This window comes from Anomaloglossus baeobatrachus, chromosome 10, assembly GCF_048569485.1.
Source record: "Anomaloglossus baeobatrachus isolate aAnoBae1 chromosome 10, aAnoBae1.hap1, whole genome shotgun sequence".
In the NCBI taxonomy this organism is placed as follows: domain Eukaryota; kingdom Metazoa; phylum Chordata; class Amphibia; order Anura; family Aromobatidae; genus Anomaloglossus; species Anomaloglossus baeobatrachus.
In genome coordinates, this window is record NC_134362.1 from 207,525,172 (window position 1) to 207,540,563 (window position 15,392).

A 15,392-nucleotide genomic window follows, 5' to 3' on the forward strand; every position below is an offset into this window, starting at 1 on the left:
AGCTGTGTATCTAATCCTATCCTGTGTGATACTGTCTGTTGAGCTATGTATCTAATCCTGTCCTGTGTGATACTGTCTGCTGAGCTGTGTATCTAATCCTCTCCTGTGTGATACTGTCTGCTGAGCTATGTATCTAATTCTATCCTGTGTGATACTGTCTGCTGAGCTGTGTATCTAATTCTATCCTGTGTGATACTGTCTGCTGAGCTGTGTATCTAATCCTATCCTGTGTGATACTGTCTGTTGAGCTGTGTATCTAATCCTATCCTGTGTGATACTGTCTGTTGAGCTGTGTATCTAATCCTATCCTGTGTGATACTGTCTGTTGAGCTGTGTATCTAATCCTATCCTGTGTGATACTGTCTGTTGAGCTATGTATCTAATCCTGTCCTGTGTGATACTGTCTGCTGAGCTGTGTATCTAATCCTCTCCTGTGTGATACTGTCTGCTGAGCTATGTATCTAATTCTATCCTGTGTGATACTGTCTGCTGAGCTGTGTATCTAATTCTATCCTGTGTGATACTGTCTGCTGAGCTGTGTATCTAATCCTATCCTGTGTGATACTGTCTGTTGAGCTGTGTATCTAATCCTATCCTGTGTGATACTGTCTGTTGAGCTGTGTATCTAATCCTCTCCTGTGTTATACTGTCTGCTGAGCTGTGTATCTAATCTTCTCCTGTGTGATACTGTCTGTTGAGCAGTGTATCTAATCCTATCCTGTGTGATACTGTCTGCTGAGCTGTGTATCTAATCTTCTCCTGTGTGATACTGTCTGTTGAGCTGTGTATCTAATCCTCTCCTGTGTGATACTGTCTGCTGAGCTGTGTATCTAATCTTCTCCTGTGTGATACTGTCTGTTGAGCTGTGTATCTAATCTTCTCCTGTGTGATACTGTCTGCTGAGCAGTGTATCTAATCATACACATAGGGTACACAAGTGTTATCCTGGGCCCCTATTGGTAGATATTACTCTGACCTCTAACCCCGTGTGCTGTTCTGACCCCTGGAAATGTGTGTGGTTCTGACCTCCGGCTCAGTGTGCGGTTCTGACCTTGGGCCCCATGTGCAGTTCTGACCTCCGGCCCTGTGTGCTGTTCTGACCCCCGGAAATGTGTGTAGTTCTGGCCTCCGGCCCCGCGTGCCGTTCTGACCTCCGTCCCCGCGTGCCGTTCTGACCTCCGTCCCCGCGTGCCGTTCTGACCTCTGGCCCCGCGTGCCGTTCTGGCCTCCGGCCCCGCGTGCCGTTCTGGCCTCCGGCCCCGCGTGCCGTTCTGGCCTCCGGCCCCGCGTGCCGTTCTGAACCCCCGGCCCCGCGTGCCATTCTGAACCCCCGGCCCCGTGTGCCGTTCTGAACCCCCGGCCCCGTGTGCCGTTCTGAACCCCCGGCCCCGTGTGCCATTCTGACCTTCGGCCCCGTGTGCCGTTCTGAACCCCTGGCCCCGTGTGCCGTTCTGAACCCCCAGCCCCGTGTGCCGTTCTGAACCCCCGGCCCCGTGTGCCGTTCTGAACCCCCGGCCCCGTGTGCCGTTCTGAACCCCCGGCCCCGTGTGCCGTTCTGAACCCCCGGCCCCGTGTGCCGTTCTGAACCCCCGGCCCCGTGTGCCGTTCTGACCTTCGGCCCCGTGTGCCGTTCTGAACCCCCGGCCCCGTGTGCCGTTCTGACCTTCGGCCCCGTGTGCCGTTCTGAACCCCCGGCCCCGCGTGCGGGTCTGTGCGGCTCTGGATGGGGATTTTCTCTGTTGTGGGAACCTGTGTGAATAATCAATGATTTATGGCGTCCGGACCATAAATCGCCTCTTTCTGTGTTTACTCTCCAGAAATAACATTTATAGCCGCATTAAATGTCACATTGAATATAATATACGAGCAGATGAGGAATTACAGCTGTATATATGTATACACTGCGCCTGCCACACAATCCCACCGCAGGACGCCACGATCAGGACTGATCCGCCAGCACGGGCCGCTCCATACAGACCAGCAGAACATGGGGCCAATGCTTATATGACCACTGTGCACTGAGCCCCCTCCCCCCCAGGGGCCTGTACATGGCACTTACAGTGAGGCATTGGTTTGTGAGGGATAGAGAAATGTGTCGCCTTTGGAATTTAAGCCAGTATTATCATCCAGAGCTGCATTCAAAATGCTGCAGCTTTAAAGTTGAAAATTCACAACTTCTCTGTTGGCTCAAAGTCTGCACATAACTCGTTCATAATCTGCAGCTGCATTGTACAACATCAACTAGCTTATAGGCTATGAATACCAGCTCTGGAGTATAATATAGAAGGTAACTCAGGATCAGTAATGTATGTACACAGTGACTGCACCAGCAGAATAGTGAGTGCAGCTCTGGAGTATAATACAGGAGGTATCTCAGGATCAGTACAGATGACAGGTCTCCTTCTGGGATCAGCGCATGGTAATATAACACATTGACTCCTCCGTCCTCCTCTGGGCTGCACCAGTAGTTGCTGCTGGGTACGGGCCGCCATAATCACACAATATTCGTCTTATACCCGGCATCTTCACAGCCGGAGCTGCACTCGCTGGTGTCAGGAGAATCACATGACGATCTCGGTGATCTGGCGACGGCTTATGATAACCATAATTATATATAATTGATATGAAATATGAATCTTTAATAAAAAACATAATTTATTTGCGGGGGATGGGAGGATCATACACCTATACCATCACCTATATTCACAGACCAGGAGATTTACATAAAGACTCTGACATAAATAATCATGAAGCGTCCGAACATGCAACAACTTATGGGAAAAGTGACTGCCGGTCCGAGGACAGACGCCGCTAATTGTATTCACTGCATAGATTACTAGTGTAGTATACCAGCCAAATATTACAGGGGTTTCTGCTCCTGTGGAAGCTGCCAGCCAGCGCTGCAGTGTTTGGAAACAGTCAGTAAGCCTGTGACCAGACAGCTGAGCTCCGAAGACCATAAGGTGGACTGCAAATGACTGTTTCCAGAATGCAAACCACCAGACACTGAACAAGCAGCTAATGCTGAGCGATTTCAGCTCTGAAGGAGCAGAATTCTGCCTATAATACAGGCTGTAACTAAGGAGCAAGTATATTCTTTTCTGGAGTATAACAGTAATGAGGACTACATAGGAAAATAGATTATTGCCGTTCCATTCATTGGAAATATTAGGGTCAAATCAGAAGAGAAGAGCGAGAATGCAAATCTAGAAAGGCAGCAATCTGATCACTATAAAAAGATAAGGCAAAGTTTGGCCCCCGGGGGCCCGGCAGACAGTGAGTGTGGTCCCTGCTAAAGTCCCCAGTCTCATTGACATCAACACTTGAAAGAGGCTTGGACTTTTCTTCCATTGAGAGGCTGCGGAGGACGGAAGTTATTCACCATGTGGATCCGCTCTTCTTCTTCTTCTCCATTAAAGAGGAGGGTTTTCCTGAATCGTTCCATCTAGAAATACACAGAGACAGTAAGAGACTGACATTTCTCCATTAAACTTACAAAAAAACGATACTTTGGACTATATCCACAAGTTTTTTAGTTTTTTTTTATCTCATCTGCACAAAATTCTAGAGGGAAAAAAAGTTTCATATTGCTGTGCATATGAGGAGACATTTAGTGATTTTTTTTTGTCTTGAAAAGATTTGGAAAAATGGCTGGTGGAAAAAAAAGTGGAGTATATAATTTTTTTAAGTGGAAAAAATAAAATTCCTGCAAAACATTAAAAAAAAAAAGAATCTACAAAAATCAAGCGTTTCCTAAAGTGGCTTCTGCTTGAAAAATGGCGAAAAAGAAAATCTCTAAAAATTCTAGAAAAAGAATTGTTTCCTGAAGTGGCTTCTGCTTGAAAAATTAAAAAAAAAAAAAGCGAGAAAATCTCTAAAAATTCTAGAAAAAGAATTGTTACCTGAAGTGGCTTCTGCTTGAAAAATTCCAAAAAAAGAAAATCCTCTAAAAATTCTAGAAAAAGAATTGTTTCCTGAAGTGGCTTCTGTTTGAAAAATTCCAAAAAAAAAGAAAATCCTCTAAAAATTCTAGAAAAAGAATTGTTTCCTGAAGTGGCTTCTGCTTGAAAAATTAAAAAAAAAAAGAGAGAAAATCTCTAAAAATTCTAGAAAAAGAATTGTTACCTGAAGTGGCTTCTGCTTGAAAAATTCCAAAAAAAGAAAATCCTCTAAAAATTCTAGAAAAAAGAATTGTTTCCTGAAGTGGCTTCTGTTTGAAAAATTCCAAAAAAAAGAAAATCCTCTAAAAATTCTAGAAAAAGAATTGTTTCCTGAAGTGGCTTCTGTTTGAAAAATTCGAGAAAAAAAATCTCTTCTAAAAATTACACAAAAAAGGAGCGTGTACTGAGATGGCATATACTTGAAAAATTCAGAAAAAAATCTGTAAAAAATGTCCAAAAAAAGAAAAAGCTGATTCTGCTTGAAAATTAAAAAAAAAAATAAAATTCTACAAAACAAAAAATACAGAAAAAGAAAATGTCTAAAAATTCTACAAAAATTAAGCATTTCTTGAGATGGCTTCTGCTTGAAAAATTCACAAAAGAAAAGAAAATCTCCAAAAATTCTACAAAACAAGATGCGTTTCCCAAAGCGGCTTTTCGCTTGAAAAAGAAAATCTCTAAAAATTCTACAAAAGAGAAAAAAAAAAAAAAAAGCTTTCTGAAGCGGCTTCTGCTTGAACAATTCACAAAAAAAAAGAAAATCTGTTTAAATTCAACAAAAACGTTTCCTGGAGGAGCTTCTGCTTGAAAAATTCACAAAAAAATATTCTCTAAAAAAAAACGACAAAAAAAAAAGTTTCCTGAAGCGGCTTCTACTTGAAAAATTAGGAAAAAGAGAACATTTCTAAAAAAAAAAAACAAAAACAAAAAAAGAAGCGTTTCCTGAAGCGGCTTCTGCTTGAATAATTAATTTAGTTTGAACACCTCGAAAGATTCCTGTCTGAATAAAGCTTTTGGACTATTTTTATTCAACTTTTTGACATCCCTGCAGCCTGGACAAACCCACAGCAAAAACAAAATGGTCCTCTTATGGCTCTCTGGCTGAACTACAAGTCCCAGCATGCTCTGCTTGGCTGTGCACTGTTCACACCACTGGCTGAACCTCGTCTTCCTTTGTCTTCCCTGTGTTCTCTATTGTGACTGTAACACAGAGATACAATGTGGCTACTCCCTGCGCAGGGAGTGTCACTTTCCCTATCACTGGTGATATGGGCCTTTGGTCGCCTCCTGCTTGTAACATGCGTCACATTGGCTGCACCTCGGTTCCAGTAATAAGTGGATCCGGCACCAGTTACACCAGTCCTGCCCCTAATGTACATGGCCCGGTCCCAGCAATCTCAGGCCGTTTACACAGCAGCATTAATAATAGTTTACTCCTCGACACTTTACACCTTCACAATCTCAAGGCAAATACACAATCAATGCTAATGCAGCAATCAAATAACAATCAGAGCAAAGTGTAAAGGTCCAGTCACACATAACGAGATCGTGAACGAGATCGTTACTACGTCACACTTTCTGGATCGTTTATGAGTCGTTGTTGAAATCGCATGTTGGGTGTCACACATAACGAGTTTATGAACGAGCATGCGTCCCGTATAACGATCTTTCAAATCGCTGGGACCCTGTCACACAGCAACTATGTTAACGATTCCAATCCCATTAGGGGCGTAGTAAAATGCAGTGAGTCACGTAGGCGTGCATTTGCGTCGCCTTTTCCATACCCCCCTCCGCTTTCATTGGCGGCCAATACTGCGTTCTGATTGGGCATGCAGGGGGCGTATCTAGCGGTTAAATTTTGGATCGCGTCACCCTTTGTCACTTCTTTTGCGCTTTGCTTTGAGATAGAACCTGCGTCTCCACCCTGATTCCTTCGTCCATTGTACCCGGTCGCTTTGTTGGTGTGTTTTTCGGATCGAAGCCGCACCTGCAGCTAACCAATCGGTGCAGAGAGGGGCGCGGAAACGGGGACGCAACAACACGCCTTCGTGCATCTCATCTAGGTCGTCAACGAAATCGTTAATAGGGTGTCAAACATACAGATTCATGCAGCCCAGCAGGACTCCAACGAGCCAAAAATGGCCCAAGCTGTTCGGCATCGATCAGCGATTTCGCAGCAGGGGGTGAATCGTTGGTACGTGTCAAACGTGACGAGATCGCAATTGAAGTCGTTCTTGCATCACAGAAACTGTGACGTAGTAACGATCTCGTTTACGATCTCGTTATGTGTGAAGTGGCCTTAATGCTCAGACCGGAGCTGGGAGGAGGGAGACGGGAGCCAGTATCAACTGGATCAGGTCCTTAACACACTGGAAATATCTGCTCAGCCAATCAATGACCTCAATGGTGACCCGCCCCAGCCAGTGATTGGCCGAGGAACGCATTTCTGGTCATATTAAAAGGGTGTGAAGGATAAGACCAGGAAGTAGAGACCAACAGGGGCCATGTAAGCAGAAGGCGACTTGTGGGAGAGTCAGTGAGGGAGATTATCACTTCTATTAGTTCTAACCAGCCTATGACAAGTTACTTGACTGGAAAACCCCTTTAAGTGACGGCGCTATTCGAAGAATCTGAATGCTCAAGTTGGCCAATCTGTATGAAGCCACAAACAGAAGAGTCTGGGGGAGGAGGACAGAGGAGTCTGGAGGAGGTGGTGGAGGACAGAGGAGTCTGGAGGAGAGGAGGACAGAGGAGTTTGGAGGAGAGGAGGACAGAGAAGTCTGGAGGAGAGGAGGACAGAGGAGTCTGGTGGAGAGGAGGACAGAGGAGTCTGGTGGAGAGGAGGACAGAGGAGTCTGGTATAGAGGAGTCTGGTGGAGGAGGACAGAGGAGTCTGGTGGAGGAGGACAGAGGAGTCTGGAGGAGAGGAGGACAGAGGAGTCTGGTGGAGAGGAGGACAGAGGAGTCTGGTGGAGAGGAGGACAGAGGAGTCTGGTATAGAGGAGTCTGGTGGAGGAGGACAGAGGAGTCTGGTGGAGGAGGACAGAGGAGTCTGGAGGAGAGGAGGACAGAGGAGTCTGGAGGAGAGGAGGACAGAGGAGTCTGGAGGAGAGGAGGACAGAGGAGTATGGAAGAGAGGAGGACAGAGGAGTCTGGAGGAGAGGAGGACAGAGGAGTCTGGAGGAGAGGAGGACAGAGGAGTCTGGAGGAGAGGACAGAGGAGTCTGGAGGAGAGGAGGACAGAGGAGTCTGGAGGAGAGGAGGACAGAGGAGTCTGGAGGAGAGGAGGACAGAGGAGTCTGGAGGAGAGGAGGACAGAGGAGTCTGGAGGAGAGGAGGACAGAGGAGTCTGGTGGAGAGGAGGACAGAGGAGTCTGGTGGAGAGGAGGACAGAGGAGTCTGGAGGAGAGGAGGACAGAGGAGTCTGGAGGAGAGGAGGACAGAGGAGTCTGGAGGAGAGGAGGACAGAGGAGTCTGGAGGAGAGGAGGACAGAGGAGTCTGGAGGAGAGGAGGACAGAGGAGTCTGGAGGAGAGGAGGACAGAGGAGTCTGGAGGAGAGGAGGACAGAGGAGTCTGGAGGAGAGGAGGACAGGAGTCTGGAGGAGAGGAGGACAGAGGAGTCTGGAGGAGAGGAGGACAGAGGAGTCTGGAGGAGAGGAGGACAGAGGAGTCTGGAGGAGAGGAGGACAGGAGTCTGGTAGTGTCAGGAATACAGTAGGGCCCGGTTGTGCATTGCTGTGTTCGGTTCTGTCTGGAGATATAACGTTTGGACTAATGACCCAATGTTTATTGGGACTATAGTCTAGAGATCCTTGCCCATGATGCTTTGCTGCTGGTAACAGTTTTGTAATCCCGTAGCCTCCGTGGCTGTTGGTGTGTGCTCGAGGCCGTGTTACGCTGTGTGACCCGTGTGTGCTGGAGCCTTCCCTCCATAGTGTGGCCCCATCCTGCATTCATTACAGGGATCAGAGGCGGAGGATTATCATATCTGGGCCAGGGCGGAGAATGGCTGATTGTCTTTCTCTGGAGGACCCTCCTGTCCTGTGCTGCTCACACCTCCATTCTATGTAATGCTCCATGTCCCCTGCGGGGGCGCTGCAGCAGAATACTTCCACAGCTGGGACCTGCTCGCGGGGTTCCTGTGTGGTCACATGTTGTCGCCTCCAGCATGTAGTGGATTTACCTGTTTTTCGGAGACCTTTATGGGCTCTTTCAGGACGATCCAGGTGACGCTCTCGTTCAGGGGCGGCGTGGTGAGGGAGCCGGGGTACGTCCAGTACTCCAGACTGGGCGGCAGCAGACATTTGGGATTGAAGCTGTTAAATTGCGCTTTGGTTCCCTAATGAGAGTGAAATGTGAGCAGTGAATATCTGACTGGAAGACAAACATCAGAAGATATCACCCCCAGTATCACATACCCCCCAGTATGACGTCCCCCCCCGCAGTATGGCGTCCCCACCCCCCAGTATCACATCCCCCCCCCGCAGTATGGCGTCCCCACCCCCCAGTATCACATCCCCCGCAGTATGGCGTCCCCCCCGCAGTATGGTGTCCACCCCAGTATCACATCCCCCCCCGCAGTATGGCGTCCCCACCCCCCAGTATCACATCCCCCCCCGCAGTATTGTCTCCCCCCCGCAGTGTGGCGTCCCCACCCCCCAGTATCACATCCCCTCCCCCCCCCGCAGTATGGCGTCCCCCCCGCAGTATGGCGTCCCCACCCCCCAGTATCACATCCCCCCCCCGCAGTATGGCGTCCCCCCCGCAGTATGGTGTCCGCCCCAGTATCACATCCCCCCCCGCAGTATGGCGTCCCCACCCCCCAGTATCACATCCCCCCCCCGCAGTATGGCGTCCCTACCCCCCAGAATCACATCCCCTCCCCCCCCCCCCCGCAGTATGGCGTCCCCCCCGCAGTATGGCGTCCCCACCCCCCAGTATCACATCCTCCCCCCCCCGCAGTATGGCGTCCCCCCCGCAGTATGGTGTCCGCCCCAGTATTACATCCTCCCCCGCAGCATGGCGTCCGCCCCCTCAGTAATACCAGAGGATTCCATTATGTTCCAATTAATCTGTGGTTGCTGCGCGGTCTGCATAATCAGGCAGCGCTCCCATAGATGCTATGTCTGCAGCTATGCTTGTCGTGAGTGTCCATGTGGGATCATGGAACACTAAGGCTACTTTCACACATCCGGTTTGAGCTGTGCGGCTCAATCCGGCTGTGCAAGCTATGCAACAAATGCGGCGAAAACACCGCATCCTTTGCATACGTTTTTACATGCGGCCCGTCCGTTTTTTTCCGGTTGCGGCATGCTACTGAGCATGCGCAGTGGAAAATACCGCATGCGGCGGCCGGATGCGTTTTTTCCGCATCGCGCCGCATCCGGCGTCCATAGGCATGCATTGAAAAATGCGCCGCAACGGCCGGATGTGGCGCGATGCGTTTTTTTTGCCCGACAAAAAAACGTTGCAAGACACGTTGCCTCCGGCCGCCGCTTTGATTAATTTTGCCGCATCCGGAAAAAAACGGATGCAACGCAAAGCCATCAGGTACAATCCGGTAACATTGCAAATCTATGGGGATAAAACGGATGCGGTACCGGATCCGTTTTACCCGTTTTTTTCCGGATTGTACCTGATGGAAAAAAACTGATGTGTGAAAGTAGCCTTAGCTACTTTCACACATCCGGTATTTGCTCTGCGGCACAATACGGCGTTCTGCAGAAAAACTGCAACCCTTTTTTTTGCCGCCGGTTGCGTTTTTTTTTGCATAGACTTACATTAGTGCCGTATTGTGCCGCATGGGCTTGCGGTCGGTCCGGTTTTTGCCGCATGCGGCAGATTTAGCCGATGCCAAGGCCGGATGAAACGTTGCCTGCAACGTTTTTTGCTCCGGCAAAAAAAGCGCATTGTGCCGCATCTGGCCGCTGCGGCGCATTTTTCAATGCATGCCTATGGACGCCGGATGCGGCGCGATGCGGAAAAAACGCATCCGGCCGCCGCATGCGGTTTCTTCCACTGCGCGTGCTCAGTAGCATGCCGCAACCAGAAAAAAACGGACAGGCCGCATGTAAAAACTTATGCAAAGGATTCGGTGTTTTCGCCGCATCCGTTCCATAGCTTGCACAGCCAGATTGAGCCGCACTGCTCAAACCGGATGTGTGAAAGTAGCCTAAGGCTGCTTTCACACATCCGGCTTGAGCTGTGCGGCCGCTTGCGGCATGCTGCTGAGCATGTGCAGTGGCAAAAACCGCATGCGGCGGCCGGATGCGGTTTTTGCCGCATCCGGCCGCCATAGGCATGAATTGAAAAATGTGCCGCATCGGTCGGATGCGGCGAGATGCGGGTTTTTTTGCCGCACGAAAAAACGTGCCAGGCAACGTTACATCCGGCCGCCGCATCGGCTGAATCTGCCGCATGCGGCAAAAACCGGAGGGCACGCAAGGCTTTGCGGCACAATGCGGCACTAATAAAGTCTATGCAGGAAAAACGCAACCGGCAGCAAAAAAAAAACGGTTGCGATTTTCCTGCAAAGTGCCGGATTGTGCCGCATTGCAGAAACCGGAGGTGTGAAAGCAGCCTAATATTGGGGGCACTGTGAATGCTGCTGTTCTTATGGGACGCTGAGGATAGCGCTCTTGTTGTGGAGGCAATGTGTGTGACGCTCTTGTGGAGGAACAGGGGATGTTGCTCTTGATGTGGAGGCACTGTGAGTGGAACTCTTATTGTGGGGGCACTTTGGCGCTCTTTTTGTAGGGGCACAGTGGATGGCGCTCTTGTTGTGGGGCTACGGTGGATGGCGCTTATGCTGTTGCAGCAGTGTGGATGGTGCTCTTGTTGTGGGGGCACTGTGGATAGCGCTCTTGTCGTGGGGCACTGGATGGCGCTCTTATTGTGGGGGCACTGGATGGCGCTCTTATTGTGGGGGCACTGTGAATGGCGCTCTTATTGTGGGGGCACTGGATGGTGCTCTTATTGTGGGGGTACTGTGAATGGCGCTGTTTTAGTATATATAATGTATTTTTTCTGTTAAACAATAAGCCCTAAATGTGGTGTCTCGTATAGTGGGTAGAAGCGGCACCACCTTGCGTTTCACCACCTCGAGTCTGCCCACATTGCGCCTGCCCACCTCTCATCTCCCCACCTCACACCTCTCTTCTCACCCCCTCGCGCCTCACCACCTTGCTTCTCCCCACCTCATGTCCAACCACCTTGCGCCTCACCTCTTGTCTCACCCCCTAGTGCCTCACCACCTCGCGTCTCACCACCTTGCTTTCCCCCACCTCGCGCCTCACCACCTTGCTTTCCCCCACCTCTCTTCTCACCACCTCGCTTCTCACCACTTTGCTTTCCCCCACCTCGCGCCTCACCACCTCGCGCCTCACCACCTCGCTTTCCCCCACCTCTCTTCTCACCACCTCGCTTTCCCCCACCTCTCTTCTCACCACCTCGCTTTCCCCCACCTCTCTTCTCACCACCTTGCTTTCCCCCACCTCTCTTCTCACCACCTTGCTTTCCCCCACCTCTCTTCTCACCACCTCTCTTCTCACCACCTTGCTTTCCCCCACCTCGCGTCTCACCACCTCTCTTCTCACCACCTCGCTTTCCCCCACCTCGCGTCTCACCACCTCTCTTCTCACCACCTCGCTTTCCCCCACCTCGCGCCTCACCACCTCGCGTCTCACCCTCTCTTCTCACCACCTCGCTTTCCCCCACCTCGCGTCTCACCACCTTTCTTCTCACCACCTCTCTTCTCACCACCTCGCGCCTCACCACCTCTCTTCTCACCACCTCTCTTCTCACCACCTCGCTTTCCCCCACCTCGCGTCTCACCACCTCTCTTCTCACCACCTCTCTTCTCACCACCTCGCTTTCCCCCACCTCGCGTCTCACCACCTCCATCACTCCGGCCCCATATGAAATTCCCATCAGCAAACACTGGGACTGATGATTGCGGTGATGTGCGGCCGAGGTTACATCTATGTCCGTACAATCCTGAGAACAGGACGCGCCCTGTGACTTGTGCACGGCACTGATTGTGAGGGATGATGTGACACCGGCGGAGGGGGGACAGGCCGAATAATACACTATTCTACACGAAAAACAGGCAATTCACGGCCAGACACAAAAAGGGAGAACGAGCACAAAGCGCCTGTAACAAAGAGGCTATAAATAGGGCGATGTGCGGGGAACCCAACAACCCAGGAGGTAACCTGACCCCACACCGCATGGAATAGAGACGTACGGAGATTTCTCCATATACAGAAAACCTACAATACAGGGTGTGCCCCCCGCACCTGCAGCACCGACACCACACGACAGGGGCGGCCACCTATCCCTACACTCACCCGAAACCTGACCATGTACAAGGCGTCCGTGAGCCGGTCCAGGCCTGGATGCTTCTCCCCAATCTGAAAAGAGAAATAAATATATCCATGTACGAGACACAAAGTAACTAATCAGAAATCCAGGTGTGCTGGGAGCTGTAGTCCCCCAACATTTCATGAGCCGCAGGTTCAGGCTTGTATTTTACCGCCTCTCTGACCTTGAGCCGACACTTATATAATCTGCGCTTTATATGGAGAGATTCCTCCTTGAAGGACATTTTCATTTTAAGACTTTTTTAATTGTTTGTTTTCTGCAAGTGCAAAATTCCTGTATAAGAAGCATTTATTACTGACTTCCAAGAAGACGCCGATCACCACCAGCCCGTCCGAGGCCGCGGCCGCATCGCCAAAGCTGGGGAAGGAGTTTGCATTCCAATGAACCAGGTGGAGCTGCGGGAACAACGGGAAAAAGGCATAAATAAAAGTTCAAGTGCGAAACGCGTGGGGTTATAAAGGGTTGTTCTGGCCCAGTAAATGCAGTGACGGAGCCTATAGCTATAAAGTAGAGCTGCTGCTATAAGGCGGATCCGTACCTCACAGGGGTAAGACCTCCCGTCCACCGTGTGCTCAGAGCCTTCGTTGTGCTGGGTTCCCCAGTGGAAGTGGAACTGCTTGAGACGATAGGAATCATTAAGGGGTCCTCCGGTGATCACTGCAAGAGCCACACAGCAGACCTTGTCAGTCTAATACCAGCTTTGCTATAGAGACCGTAGATTGTCTATATACAGGTGCCATAAGGTCCCTGTGAAGGGCACCGCAGCTCAGGATTGGGAGGGGTGCAGAGCTGGAGCCGGCATCGTGGCTCCGAATAGTGCAGGTGGCTCTGCCGTAAAGGCCACTGTGGACAATCCGTGAAGTCAGAGCGGACTACAACCCCCAGAGGTAACCTCCCCTTTGTAAATGATGCAGAGGCGAGCACAGGACCCTGTAGGACAAGTAATCGTTTTCAGTTGCTCCCCTGCGTCGTGTCATGATGTCTATTATTGTGGTTCCCCGTTGTTGCGCTCCCCTGACACCCCTCTCCCCGGACACCCCTCTCACCTGTCAACCCTTCTCACCTGACAACCCTTCTCACCTGACACCCCCTCTCACCTGTCAACCCTTCTCACCTGACAACCCTTCTCACCTGACAACCCTTCTCACCTGACACCCCCTTACAACCCTTCTCACCTGACACCCCCTGACAACCCTTCTCACCTGTCACCCCTCTCTGCTGTGCTTATTATCCTAATTCAGACCTAATCCAGACCTAATCTACACCGTCTTATTCACACGTCATCTGGCACCTTCCTAATCAGTTTATTTCTCCGAATCCACCCGCACAGCAAATATTTGACCGCCCAGCTCCACAGTGAATGTAATCTGTGATAGCCGTGCAGGATCTCACAAGGAAGCAGAAGCCATCGCCTGAAGAAAGGCCGGACAGTTCAGAATATAGGCAATCCAAGTAACAAGTCAGCAACGTTTCAACCTTAAGATATGGCCCTTCATCAGACACGGGCCTTCGTCAGACACGGGCCTTCATCAGACAGACAGGGGCCTTCATCAGACAGACAGGGGCCTTCATCAGACAGACAGGGGCCTTCATCAGACAGACAGGGGCCTTCATCAGACAGACAGGGGCCTTCATCAGACAAGGGCCTTCATCAGTAATATAGAGCGGTGATCAGTCCGGTGACAGCGCTATAAGTGGTGAGCTGAATCGCGTGGTGCGGGCGCTGGAGAAACTGCACATAGCCCGTGATATATAGTGTCTTTTCTATAACTGAGTATATAGTAAAATTTAGACTGAATGGGACTAGTTTTGTGGCAGACACCGTGTGTCCCACCTAGGCTCCCAGGCCCTAATGTCCCCCTAATCCGCCCTGTAGATGATTTCCCTCCGAGCACTAATGATTACTCCTTACCGGCGTATATCTTCTATCATATGTTTCTATAATGACTGCACACCACAGATATCAGGCATAACCCTTCACCCATGGATCTCACCTGTCTTATCATCATTGTCGTCAAACTCCACCATAACCGAGTGCCCGTTGTTGGACATGTTGATGGACGTGCACTGATCGTAGGACACAACCAGAGGTTTCAAGCTGGAATTGAAGACGGCCTGATTGGCAACTATATTAATAGGAGACTGACGATTGCCCTGAGCGATGGGGAAGTATCGGTGCCACTCGGAGGGACCTGTAGGAGGAACAAGATAAGCAGACTGGTCAGCGATAAAGGCTTCTCTAACTAATTATGAGCGGGCACTACCATGCTCGGGTGCTCAGTACTTGTAACTAGTGATGAGCGGGCACTACCATGCTCGGGTGCTCAGTACTGGTAACTAGTGATGAGCGGGCTCTACCATGCTCGGGTGCTCAGTACTGGTAACTAGTGATGAGCGGGCACTACCATGCTCGGGTGCTCAGTACTTGTAACTAGTGATGAGCGGGCACTACCATGCTCGGGTGCTCAGTACTGGTAACTAGTGATGAGCGGGCACTACCATGCTCAGTCACTAGTTACGAGTACCGAGCATGGCAGTGCCCGCTCATCACTAATGATTATATTTCCATAGACCTGTACAGAGAATCCCCGGGGCAGCAGGTCAGGTTTGCACGGGGCTGTGATATGATGGGAGCTGCACATGACATGTTTGTGTCACAGAACACGCAGCCCTTCCCTCGCACAGTGCAGATATGGATGATCGATGCAGCGAGGTGTACAGGATAGAGGACCCCTGTCACATTTGTGGGTAGCTATGTCCCCTTCTCACCATTAATGAAATTTACATGGAGAAAACTGAGCACAACGGATGGACGGCTCAAATATATGAAAAGCAAAGGGGTTTTATAGAAATGAAGAAACATTTGTTTGTGTTCCAAGACGAGACAATATCCGTCTGTTCGCTCCTCGCTGCCGTCTTCAGTGCAGGACTATAGGATCCTATGGGGCCGGCACCTGCACTGAATACGCAGCCTCGGTGCAGGACTGTAGGATCCTATGGGGCCGGCACCTGCACTGAATACGTAGCCTCGGTGCAGGACTGTAGGATCCTATGGGGCCGGCACCTGC

The 15,392-nt window shown here is 50.4% G+C and overlaps 1 protein-coding gene across 1 annotated transcript in view; it reads right to left on the bottom strand.

The window, feature by feature from the left end:
- Nucleotides 1-2,637: 2,637 nt before the first annotated feature.
- Nucleotides 2,638-15,392, bottom strand: part of CA7 (carbonic anhydrase 7) — a 60,746-nt gene continuing 47,991 nt past the window's right edge. The window contains exons 2-7 of the mRNA XM_075326216.1: nucleotides 14,319-14,516; nucleotides 12,863-12,981; nucleotides 12,624-12,719; nucleotides 12,291-12,353; nucleotides 8,126-8,281; nucleotides 2,638-3,445 (exon numbers count right to left, since the gene is read on the bottom strand). Of these exons, the coding sequence (XP_075182331.1) occupies nucleotides 3,317-3,445; nucleotides 8,126-8,281; nucleotides 12,291-12,353; nucleotides 12,624-12,719; nucleotides 12,863-12,981; nucleotides 14,319-14,516 (761 nt within the window). The 3' untranslated portion in view covers nucleotides 2,638-3,316. The remainder of the gene's footprint in view (nucleotides 3,446-8,125; nucleotides 8,282-12,290; nucleotides 12,354-12,623; nucleotides 12,720-12,862; nucleotides 12,982-14,318; nucleotides 14,517-15,392) is intronic.